At 38.7% G+C, this 11,926-nt stretch overlaps 1 protein-coding gene across 1 annotated transcript; it reads left to right on the forward strand.

Annotated features, from left to right (window-relative positions):
• Window positions 1–642: 642 nt before the first annotated feature.
• On the forward strand, window positions 643–2,439 carry LOC133744428 (uncharacterized). The gene is made up of 3 exons (XM_062172536.1): window positions 643–1,461; window positions 1,687–1,901; window positions 2,319–2,439. Exons 1-3 carry the CDS (start codon window positions 643–645, stop codon window positions 2,437–2,439), a joined length of 1,155 nt encoding a protein of 384 aa, XP_062028520.1.
• Window positions 2,440–11,926: the final 9,487 nt, after the last annotated feature.

Below are 11,926 nucleotides of genomic sequence, written 5' to 3' on the forward strand. Positions count from 1 at the left end.
CAAGACAAACTGCATGTCATTCGTCAAGTCACTATGACTAATTTTTTTTTGTTTTTTGTGCAAGCAGTATTGGTTCTGTCAAAAGACTGGAAAAATCAAGCCAATATCTGGAAGGGAGAACGAAGATCATGGGATGAGAAAATGGGACATCCAGAAGCTGATACAGAATTGGACAAGTTTTAACAGCTTGAAAAAACTAGAGGTATTTTCTTCTCTGTCAAAGTAGTTGTCACTGGACACGTCGCTGGCCAAGTAACTATCTTGGTTAAAAGTCACTGATTAAGTCACTGTCACACTACATGTTCAATGGCCAAGTCACACTTCATGTCACTGGCCTTCATAACTGTTGTAAACATGTCATTGCAAATGTCACATAGTATGTCACTGACATATTGAATATGTTTCTTTCAGAAAATCTTTGAAAACCTGAAGGAGGATAGAGAGGAATCAGAATCCGAGGAAGAGGAGAATAGATCAGATGAAGCAAAGACAGTTCCGGAAGGAGAGGAAAAAGGAGCTGATGATCAGAATTGTGAAAACAAAGAAGATAACCTACAAGTTGAGGTGGCTGAACTGGAAACAACTTCAGAAAAAAACAAGTGGGAGAAAGAGCTTCAGAAAAAGGAGGAGGAGATAAGATATATGACTTTGGAGAAAGATAATTTGAAGAAAAAACTGAACGAAAAGGAACAGGAGATAAGATATATGACTTTGGAGAAAGATAATTTGAAGAAAAAACTGAACGAAAAGGAACAGGAACTAAGGAAAATCACGGAGGACATGGTGAATCTGGAGGAACGAAATACTACACTTGTGACCGAGAATTTCTGCCTTGCATCATCGGTGAAGGAGTTAGAGATAAAATTGAAGGAATTGGAGCAAATGTTGAGCCCAAAGACTCACACCTCAACAGCAGCTCAGCAGCACAGCTCCCCACCACCTAACTCAGCAGAAGAAAACACAGAAAAGAAAGATCAATCGACTGTTGAGGAAGGTCAGTCCCATGGGTTCTGCACAGTCGAAGAATCTGCAGCAGCAGCAGCAGCTCAATCTCCACCTCACTGTACAGTGGCAGAAGAAACTCAATCGACACCTCCATCACACAAGGAAAAGAAAGATCAATTGACTATTGAGGAAGGTCAGTCCCATGGGATCTGCACAGTCGAAGAATCTGCAGTAGCAGCAGCAGCTCAATCTCCACCTCACTGCACAGTGGCAGAAGAAACTCAATCGACACTTCCATCACACAAGGACTCACAGTTCCAGAGCCCCACAGTCCACATGCTCACAGTGGCAGAAATGGAACAACAAGCTGACATGTTTCAGATAGTGAAAAGTCCTATAGTTGAAGAAGCATCTCAACTTCGTACGTTGAGCATAGAGAAAGAGAATAAGACACCAGAGCAGAGCAAAAAGGGAGAGTTAACAATGCACCTTACACAGCAACATTCTGGGGAAACGGTATCATCAATGGGTCTCTACTCTTACGTTGTGAGATTAAAGAATAGGAGAAGAACACAGAAAAAGGACAACATTTACTGGTGGGGGGATGTGAAAGCAAAACGAAAGAAGAAAGCAAAGGAGATTGAAGAGAGATTGAAAGAGGCTGAAAAGAAAGAAAAAGAAGAAAAAGAAAAGAAGATGAAGGCCTCACTGCCAGAGGCTGAAATTAAAAGGCTAGAACAGATGGTAGAACAACAGAAGTTGGACGATGTACCAGAGGATGTTCTGGAAGCAATAAGACAGATGGACGCTGCAGAAAATGCACAAATCAATAAAGAGCAAGAAGAGAAACAGCTACCTCCTGAGGTCGTAGACTGGGAGAAGAGCAAAGTATACAATTTTATGGACCAGGACACCAAGAGGAGAGTCCAGAAATACTGGCAAAATGCACCATCAGGGTAATACTTTAATTAAGTTAAAATTCTATTTTAAACTTATTGTAACTGGCCAAGTAACTGTTTATGTAACTATCAAAGCAACTGGCCAAGACGAAAATTCTATTTTAAACTTATTGTCACTGGCCAAGTAACTGTTTATGTAACTATCAAAGTAACTGGCCAGGCCATCGTTCATGTATATGGCGAAGTCACTGGCCAAGTCACTGTCCATGTAACTGACAAAGTAACTGGACAAGTAAAGTCGCTGGCCAAGTCACTGTCCATGTAACTGTGGAAGTCACTGGCCAACGAGTTGGGCAAGTGAAGTCACTGGCCAACGAGTTGGGCAAGTGAAGTCACTGGCCAACGAGTTGGCCATGTGATTGTTAAATAACCGACATCACAATCTATGTTACTTACACTATTCATTCTTTGCAGAGTACTTCTGGGATGGAAGACAGTATGGAGCACAGGTTTCAAGACAGGATTTAAAAGACATGATCATGGACGAACCGATAGCAAGCAATTGCATCGAATGTTATGGAATTCTCTTGACTGATCAGCTGTTGGAGAAAGAATCACAAGGCTTCGATGTCCCAACTTTTATGAATCCCTTATGCTGGGTAAGTAGTGGAACGATTATCAATTTACAATCAAAGCAAATAATTCTTAATTGATAATAACTTGTCTTCTTTTTTTCTTACAAACAGAATTCTGCAGAAAATTTGACGGTGTATTATGTACATCTGTACCTCTGTGAACCACTGTTCCAGAATCTGGCAAGATCCAACTATATATTCTTCCCAATCTCACATGAATCAGGATTTCATCATACACTGCTCATTTTTGACAAGGAATTAAAGAACTGGTCCCACTGTGATTCAAAAAGACCGAAAAAATCATCAACTGGAAAATCCTTTCAAAATGTACAAAAAATGGTATGGAACACTTTCGTCATACTAATTTCATATATTTAATTTAAGCAGAAAGCATATTATTGATTATGTTGCGATGTTGGAAATGCAGGTTGACATGGTAGAACTTTGGATGACAGCAGAAAAAGAACAAGCCGATGACATGCTGGAACAGGGATGCAGAATGAAATTTGATGAAAAGAACAGTTCAGAAGAAGAACTGAAAATGATGGAAGTTCCATTGACTGAAACCGAGAGAGAAAGCATAAAGTGGATCAAGGATAACTATAAAACAAAAATGGCAGTGACAGAACTCAAAGACAACCCTCAGCAAGGAGAAGATTCGTAAGTACACAACTCTTTAAAAATGTCAATATAATCATTATAAAATTCAAATTCATTTACTTCAATTTTTATATGATGAACAGATTGGATTGCGGACCTTTTGTAATGTACACAATGGATAAAATTTTGAAAAAAAGGGAGAGTTCCAAAGAAGCTCACAAAGGATGATATTTTGAAGTTTAGAGCTCATGTTGTAAAGTCATTTGCAGAAAGTAGGCACAGCTGGAACTCAACACATGAAGAATCGTAGAAATTTGTTTAGGGAATAGGATAGGTTATATAGTTTTTTCGAATTGATTCATCATATATATCCATTCATTTGTTCAATCGAAATTTCAATTTTTTAATATTTTCTTGCAGATATTGCTTCAGTATATAAAAGTTTGTTTGATATGATCTTCTGAAACGAATTCATGTCCTTACGTACCCTATAAAGTAACTGGCCAAGTCACTGGCAAAGTAACTGTAAAAAAATTCATGTCCTTATGTACCCTATAAAGTAACTGGCCAAGTCACTGGCAAAGTAACTGTAAAAAAATTCATGTCCTTATGTACCCTATAAAGTAACTGGCCAAGTCACTGGCAAAGTAACTGACAAAGTCACTCACTAGCAAAAGACAAGACATTACCAAACTGATCTTTTTATTTTTAAATGCAGCGTGCCGCTGCACCGCGACTGCAGCGTTCCGCTGCACGACAACAAACAAAGTTTAAGTTTCAATTAAAAATCTGTAAAAGGTAATGTCATGAGCCAATACATAAAGCAAGTAACTGTAAAAAAAATTATGTCCTTATGTACCCTATAAAGTAACTGGCCAAGTCACTGGCCAAGTAACTTTAAAAACTAATGTCATGAGCTTATAAATAGAACAAGTAACTGTAAAAATTGAAGTCACTGCTTATGTCACTTTCTATGTTTGAAATTACCTATCTAACCATTCAACTACAAGTAAACTGCCAGTGGCAGTTATCTAACCCGAGGGCAACTATTTCTCTTGGTTCATTTTACAATATCTTTTCACAATTTCAAAACTCAGAGAAACTTTATACGATTTTTGCCCTAAACTCAGAGAAACTGCTCAAAGATTTTCTCTCCGGCTAAAACAGCGGACAACGACTGATTTCCTCCACCGTGAACGGTGGGTAAGCAAGAGTGATTCACCGACTAAGCCCCAAATTCTACGGTTCTTCAAATTTACCGAAAATATTTGAAAATCTGCGCTCGTCAGACAGCCGCCGGTAACTTCCTCCTCCTTCTTTCATATAATTTCGATTTGAATAGCTTTCGTTTTGTTTGAATTAGAAAAGATATTTCAATTACATGTGGAGTCTCATCAGAAAATGAATTTGCATGCGACATTTGTTTGACTTACATGTGGAATCTGATGAGAAAATGGTGAGACTTGTTTAAATTACATGCGGAAACTAATGAGAAAATGATGATTTCTATTTGAATTACATGTGGAGTTTGATGAGAAAATGAATTTCCATGTTAGTTTTGTTTGAATTACATGTGGGATGATGCGAGAAAATTTCAGCCTTTTGTCACTGTTCAATGTCTTTGTCACTGCCCATGTCGCTGCACTGGTCACTGGCTATGGTCATGTAACTGGTCATGTCACTATCATAAACATGTGCATAAATATGTCACTGGTTATGTAACTGTCAAAATAACTATTGAATTCTAATTTTCTTAACTGTTTACAGGATTTTTTTAAAAAAGTTCGAGGAATGGACCAACTAAAAAGAAAACAAAGTGAGGAATCTGGAGAAGAACAATCTGAAGGACAAAGTCCAGAAGAAACAATTGCGGAAAAGTTGAAAGTGATAAAATGGAAGAAACTGAAAGAGAGAAAAAAGCGAAAGCAGAAAACTGAAGATGAAGAAGAATCAAGTGAAGATGAGGAAGGAACAACTGGAGATGAAGAAGAATCTGATGAAGAACAAGTCCGGGGTAAGAAGACGAAGAAGGATAAAAAGAAGAAAACTGGAAAGCAGAAAAGAAGAAAACTGGAAGGAACTGAAGATGAAGAACAATCTAACGAAGAACAAGTCCGCAGTAAGAAGAAGAATAAGATTAAAAAGGAGAAAAGAAAAAAAAGGGAAGAAAATGAAGATGAAGAAGAAGTTCGTGCAAAGAAGAAGAAGAAAATGGATAAAAGGAAGACAAAAAAAGAGAGTACAAAGAAGAAGGAAGAAACTGACGAGGAAGAAGATACAAAGGATGATGAAGAGGAAAAAGTCCCAGGGAAAAGGAAAAGATATGTAAAAGAGGGTTATGTGCAGAATCGCTGCACAATGCTTGCTTTTCTGAAAACAATTGCAGAAAACAAAAATAACCTGACTGAAGGGACTTTAGAGCTGCTGCAGAAAACACCCTTTGCAACGCTGATATCTGCATTCCAAGGAGGTTCAATTAAAGAAAAGGATGCAAAGAAATCAGGTGATTTAATCACAGTTCTGCTACAAGTATACAACAGTGACACAGACCTTTTTGTGTTTGGGAATAGGAAATTCAGAATGTCAACAAGTGATATATCTATGATTTTAGGAGTGCCGGCATCCGGGTTATCAGTACCAAAGACCAAAGAGGGGGCATACAGATCTGAGTTCGTGACTAAATACTTTGACAAAAAGCAGAGGATCAACAAGGCGGCTGCAGAGGAAGCTTTGAAGAAGGCATTGGCAGAAACTCCAGAAACAGGGGATGAAAAAACGAAACGGGACAGAAATGTTGCCGTATTAGTACTCTTGAACCTTTTCATCAAACTCCTGTTCCCAAACTCTGGAGGAACAATATCTTGGGACTATATAAGAGTATGTGAAGAGGTGGAAAGTTTGGGAAAATATAGCTAGGCAAAGGAAGTTGGCGACTTCCTTAAAAAATCAATTAAACGAAAGGCAAAAGAATCCCAAAACATGGCAGGTTGCGTGATATTGGTGATGGTAAATTCCCGTAACTTGTTAAAAATTTGTTTATGCATCATTTTGCTGTCGTATGCTGTTGTAAGTACAAAAACTAGATCAGTGTCATGTCACTGTAAAGGTCACTGGACAGGTAACTGGCTAGGTCACTGTTAATGTTACTGTCAAGTTTATGTCACTGACAATGTCACTGTTTATGTATTTGCAGCTGTTTGAAAAATAACTAACTAGTTTTCTATTTTTATTTTTTATTTTCCAAACAGTATTGGTTTTGCCACAAGACGGGAGTAGTGCCGCCAATCTCTGGAAGAGAAACCGAAAAACACGGAATAAGAAAGTGGCAATTAAAGACCCTGATAGAAAAAAAAAGGGATTTCAACACCATGGGAAAGTTGAAGGTATGTTAATTTGATGTAGATAAACTAGGTCAATGGTCTTGTCACTTGCTCAGTGACCTGGTCTTGGTCAGGTCACTGACCAAGTCATTGACTATGTCACTGCTCATGTTATTGTTATATTTTCATGTCACAGTGCATGTATCTTTGCATGTCTATGATTGTGTTGTTGTTTTATTTCTGTCACTGCTTATGTCACTGACAACTTTTGTAATTTTGTTTCAGAAAATCTTTGATAAAGTTAAAGAAGATGCAGAGGAAGAAGATTCTGAGTCTAATACAGACACAAAAAGTAAAGAAAAGAAGAATGATGGGCAAGAAGATAATGTTGAAAATAGAACCAGTGGAAACATTAAGGATGAGAAGATGGAGACAGAGATAGGGAAGACCAATGAAGAGAAGAACGAATTACAGAGAAAGCTGGAGGGAAAGGAAGAAGAGCTAAGTGCTTTGAAAAAGGAAGTTGAGGAGAAAGAAAAGGAAATTGGCAGAATAAATAAAGAGAATGAGGATGTGTTATTGGAAAATGAGGTGCTGAAAATTGAGAAAGCCTCACTAATTAACAGAGTGAAGCACTTGGAGGGCATAGTGATGGCACTAACTGAGAAGTTTGAGTCGCCAATAGCACGTCCAGGTGATGACAACGACTCAACTCCTCCTCCCCCACCGCCTAGTTTCCCTCCGCCAAAACCAAAGGCCCCTCAGGACAAGCCAACTGACAGCAAGCACTCCAAAAACACAAAATCTCAAGGTGGTAGTCAGGGAACTCAATCACAACCTGCCTGCTCCACAGCAAGCGCATCTGAGATGGCATCTGCAGCACCTCACTCAACCGACCAAGGACATCAGTCACCACTTCAATGCCTTACCTAAGCAGCTGCACAGATTCATTCACCAACCTCTCCTGAGGTTAAATTGAGAATGACGGAAGATGCTTGCACACCGAATACTGCTTGGGTTAATGCATTGTTTGTGTTTCCACCTCCTGGCGCGTTACAAACTCCACCTCCAAGAAAAGTCAGTTTCGAAGATATGCAAGCAGACCCACACAAGTATCAGATCATTATATCACCAGAGGTTCAGCCTGTTTTTGACGTCGAACCAGTCAATTACATTTCTCCTACAGAACAGATGACAAGAGCTGAGTTCATCAAGCCAATTTTAGAGGAGATATCAGGGCAGGACTCAGAATCTATTGGCCTCTATTGTTATGTGGTTAGGACGAAGAGAAAGGAGAGAGTACAAAAAACACATCATATTTTCTGGTGGGATGAGGTGAAAGAGCAAAGGCAGAGGGCGAAAATGACCAGAATCACAGCACAGGAAAAGAAAAAAGGACAGACAGTTGAACAGAAGCCACAGGAGGAAGTGATACATGATTTGACGATTAATGTGGATGACGAGGAACAAACAGAAAAAAACGAAATTGAAGTGATAGATTGGCAAAAATGACAACTGTACAACCTACTTGACAGCCCAACTAAAAGCAAATTAGAGAAGTACTGGAACAAGGCAGAACAAAGGTAATGTTTCATGTTACAGCTCACAAGATAGTGACTTAACTTGCCATGTAGCTGTCTGAGTCACTGGACAAGTCACTGTCCAGATCATGGCAATTGCCATGTAGCTGGTCTAGTCACTGTCCAGAACATTTTCAAATGCCATGTAGCTGGCCTAGTCACTGGTCAAGTCACTGTCCAGATCATGGCAATTGCCATGTAGCTGGCCAAGTCACTGTCCAGATCATGGCAATTGCCATGTAGCTAGCCTAGTCACTATCCAGATCATGGCAATTGCCATGTAGCTGGCTAAGTCACTGGTCAAGTCACTGTCCAGATCATGACAATTGCAATGTAGCTGGCCAAGTCACTGTCCAGATCATTGGCAAGTGAAAAGTAACTGGCTAAGTCACAGGACTAACAACGTTCTATGTTATGCAGCGTATTATTCTGGGAGGGAAAAGAGGCTGGAAGCGAAATCACAAGGGCAGATGTCAAAATGTTCATAAGCGATCAATCAATAGCAAACAACTGGATTGATTGCTATGGGGAAATGTTGAAGGATGAACTGCAAAACGAAAGTTCACAAAGTTTGGGAAGATCTGCTTTTATGCATAGCATGTGTTGGGTAAGTATGACGAACACTTTCTCATAAACATTGAATCCTTATCTCTCATTCTTTGTTTATTTATAACTCGTTCTATGTATTTCTTTATTTCTTTTTTTAAATAGTATTCGACAATACATTTAACTGTGAGAAACCTCCATCAATACTTGTGTGAGCTGCTGTTCCAAAACATGGGAAAATGCAGCATGCTTTTCTTCCCAATTACCCATAATGAAGAATTTCACCACACACTCTTGGTCTTTGACAAGGACATACCGCAATGGCTGCATTTTGATTCAATGAAACCAAGAAGAGCAGGAACAGGGGAGTGCTTTAAGAGTATAAAAAAATTGGTAAGAAACTTCTTACTGACCATGTAACTTACCATGTAACTATCACTCACTAATCTGTTAAAAAATACAGGTTGAAATGGTCGAGCTGTGGATGAGAGCAGTGAAAGATCAAGCAGATGATATGCTGCAGCAAGGCTGCCGAATGAAATTTGACAAGAATCAAAGCACTCACACAAAATTAAAGATGGTTGAAAGTATTTTGAGCGATGACGAGATAAGAACAATAAGCTGGATAAAGGAAAATTATGATGGTGGAAGGATCCCTTTGAACCATGCCAGAATCTGCCCCCAACAAGACCAAGGATCGTAAGTCTATATTCAAAAATTTAAAATGATAACTTTACTGTTACTAAGTTGGTCAAAATCATTAACTTGAAATTTTTAATTGTCAACAGATTAGATTGTGGACCTTTTGTAATGTATTACATGGATAGAATGGCAAAAGAGGAGAAGATGCCAAACAAAGTCACCAAAGCTCAGATGATGAAGTTCAAAGCTCAAATATTCAAAAAATTTGCAGAACATCAGCAGAGCTGGAACTCAGCAAATTAAGAATTTTAGAAATTTGTTTGTTTAGTTCAGAATTTCAGAAATTTGTTGTTTAGTTCAGACTATGACTTGTATGGATCTTTTTATTCAAGATTAATGCATCTTCTGAATTCATAGGGCAAGTCACTGACTATGTAAATATGAAGGCCGCATATAATTGAAAGTGTCATTGTTAAATTCACTACTGCCCATTATGTAACTGCTTAAGTCACTGGCCAAGTAAAAAGAAAACTGAATGTCATTGGCCAAGTCATCTAGGCAAGTTACTGTAAAACTCAAGTAACTGACCAAGTCACAGATAATGTAGCTGACCATGTAACTGACCATGTAACTTACAATATATGTAACAGACCATGTAACTGAACATGTAACTAAGCATGTAGCTGAATATGTAACTGGACAAAAAACATTAAAACTATAAGTCACTAGAGAAGTCACAGCCAAAATGATATTTCTATTTCAGTTTGCAGCGGCACGCTGCACCGCAACGGCAGCGTTCCGCTGCCAATTAATAAACCAAAGTTGTTGTAGCTACTTCATTTTTAAATTTTCATTAATATTTGCAGCGTGCCGCTGCACCGCAACGGCAGCGTTCCGCTGCCAATTAATAAACCAAAGTTGTTGTAGCTACTTCATTTTTTAATTTTCATTAATATTTGCAGCGTGCCGCTGCACCGCAACGGCAGCGTTCCGCTGCCAATGACCAAATCTATATGCAGTGATCCAACTACAAGTCATAGAACAAGTCACTGCCAAGATAACTAAAAACTAATGTCAATGGACAAGTCAACTAGTTTACAAATGGTTATGTCACTGTACATGTAACTATTAAAAACCTGTAGACACAAAGAATACTGAAGGATTTATAAAAGAAGAAAGCAGATACACTGTCTCATAGTCAAAAAAAAATTTCCAATGAGTAAGCACCTTACAAGCACTTCTTATCATTTATTGAAAAAAATGAAAAATCAAAACAAAATTTCAAACTGTATTGGAGTCACTTGCTATGTCACTTGCCATGTCACTGTTAAAGGCATGTAGGCAGAATTGAACCTATATCGGAGCTGTACAACTCTTTCTGTTGTGACCATCACATTTTCCACACCTACCACACTTGATCACCCTGGTTTTCTCGCTCCTTTTTCTGAACCTCTTCTTTCTAGGCCTTCCCGGTGGTCTTCTAGTCAAAGGCGGCTGCAAGATCACCGCATCTCTACCAAAATCATGCACTTGCTTCGAAATAGAGGGAAGAGGATTAATTGGGAAAGAATAAGTTTCTCGATATTTATCCACCTTGTACAGCTCATTGACATACAAATACGGGGAAGAACCATGTTGTTGGATCACTACAAGTGCATGGGAACATGGGAAGCCATACAGCTGCCATTCTCCACACGAACAAAACCGAGTTTCCAAATTTACCATGCTATTGTACTTCTGGCAGTGAACTTCATACACATAGGTATCAGACCTGCTCACTCTCCAATGCCTTCCGACTTCCAAATTGTCCTTCAGCTTCTTTTCAATCACTGGGCACAACTCAGACAACCATTCATGAGCATCCTGCTTCCGAGCAGCAATTGAAGCCATGGACTTCACTCTAATGCCATCATTAATATCAAGAATAGGAAGACTCTTCAAAGGCAACACCCAATTATTGAAAGACTCAGCCAAGTTATTTGTCATTTCACCAAATCTTTCGCCGTTAAAGTAAGCCATACACCAGTTCTCCTTGGGAAGATCCTCCAGAAATTGAGCAACTATGTCACCGCCTTCACTCCTCAAGATTTCCATGTTGAACTCATACACCTCTGGTGTGCGAGAATAAGCACAACACATAAACAAGTAAGGAATCCGATCCTTGAGGTAAGATCCAGCTGGAAATTTGTCAGAAAGGTTAGACATCAGGTGTCTAAAACAAAACCCATGTGGATTATTAGGAAACACTCTAGGGAAAGCACTAACAAGCCCAACATGACGATCAGAAATGAATGTCACCCTCCTCATAGGGTGTTTTGCAAACTCTTCAGCCAAAACCTCAAGAAAAAATCTCCAATTACTCTCATTTTCAGAATCCACAATATCATAAGCAACTGGATACAAGCCTGAACAGAAAAACAAAATAATGTCACTGTCATGTAACTGTTAATGTCACTGACCATGTCGCTGACATAACTGCAAATTACTTAACAGTGACATGGCCAGAGACATGTCATTCAAATCACAGAACATTTAGGTCATTGGACATGTAACTGTCAATGAACATGTAAGTGACCATGTCAGTAGCTATGTAACTAACCATTTCACTTACATTACAACAAAAAAACAAAACATATATGGCAGCAAATAGAAAACAAGAAAAATAAAAAAATACAAATAATGAAGGAGATTCAACCTTGATTGGCATCCTTTGCCAATGCAGCAATAATCTGCCCCTTGTACTTGTTGGTAATGAATGT

The sequence above is a fragment of the Rosa rugosa genome, chromosome 4 (genome assembly GCF_958449725.1).
Source record: "Rosa rugosa chromosome 4, drRosRugo1.1, whole genome shotgun sequence".
Lineage (NCBI taxonomy): Eukaryota > Viridiplantae > Streptophyta > Magnoliopsida > Rosales > Rosaceae > Rosa > Rosa rugosa.

Coding starts and splice junctions, on each gene's coding strand:
- LOC133744428 (XM_062172536.1), top strand. CDS start 643: ATGACTTTGGAGAAAGATAATTTGAAGAAAAAACTGAACGAAAAGGAA. Junction 1,462..1,686: donor AGCAACATTCTGGGGAAACG/GTATCATCAATG, acceptor AGGCTAGAACAG/ATGGTAGAACAACAGAAGTT. Junction 1,902..2,318: donor TGGCAAAATGCACCATCAGG/GTAATACTTTAA, acceptor CATTCTTTGCAG/AGTACTTCTGGGATGGAAGA.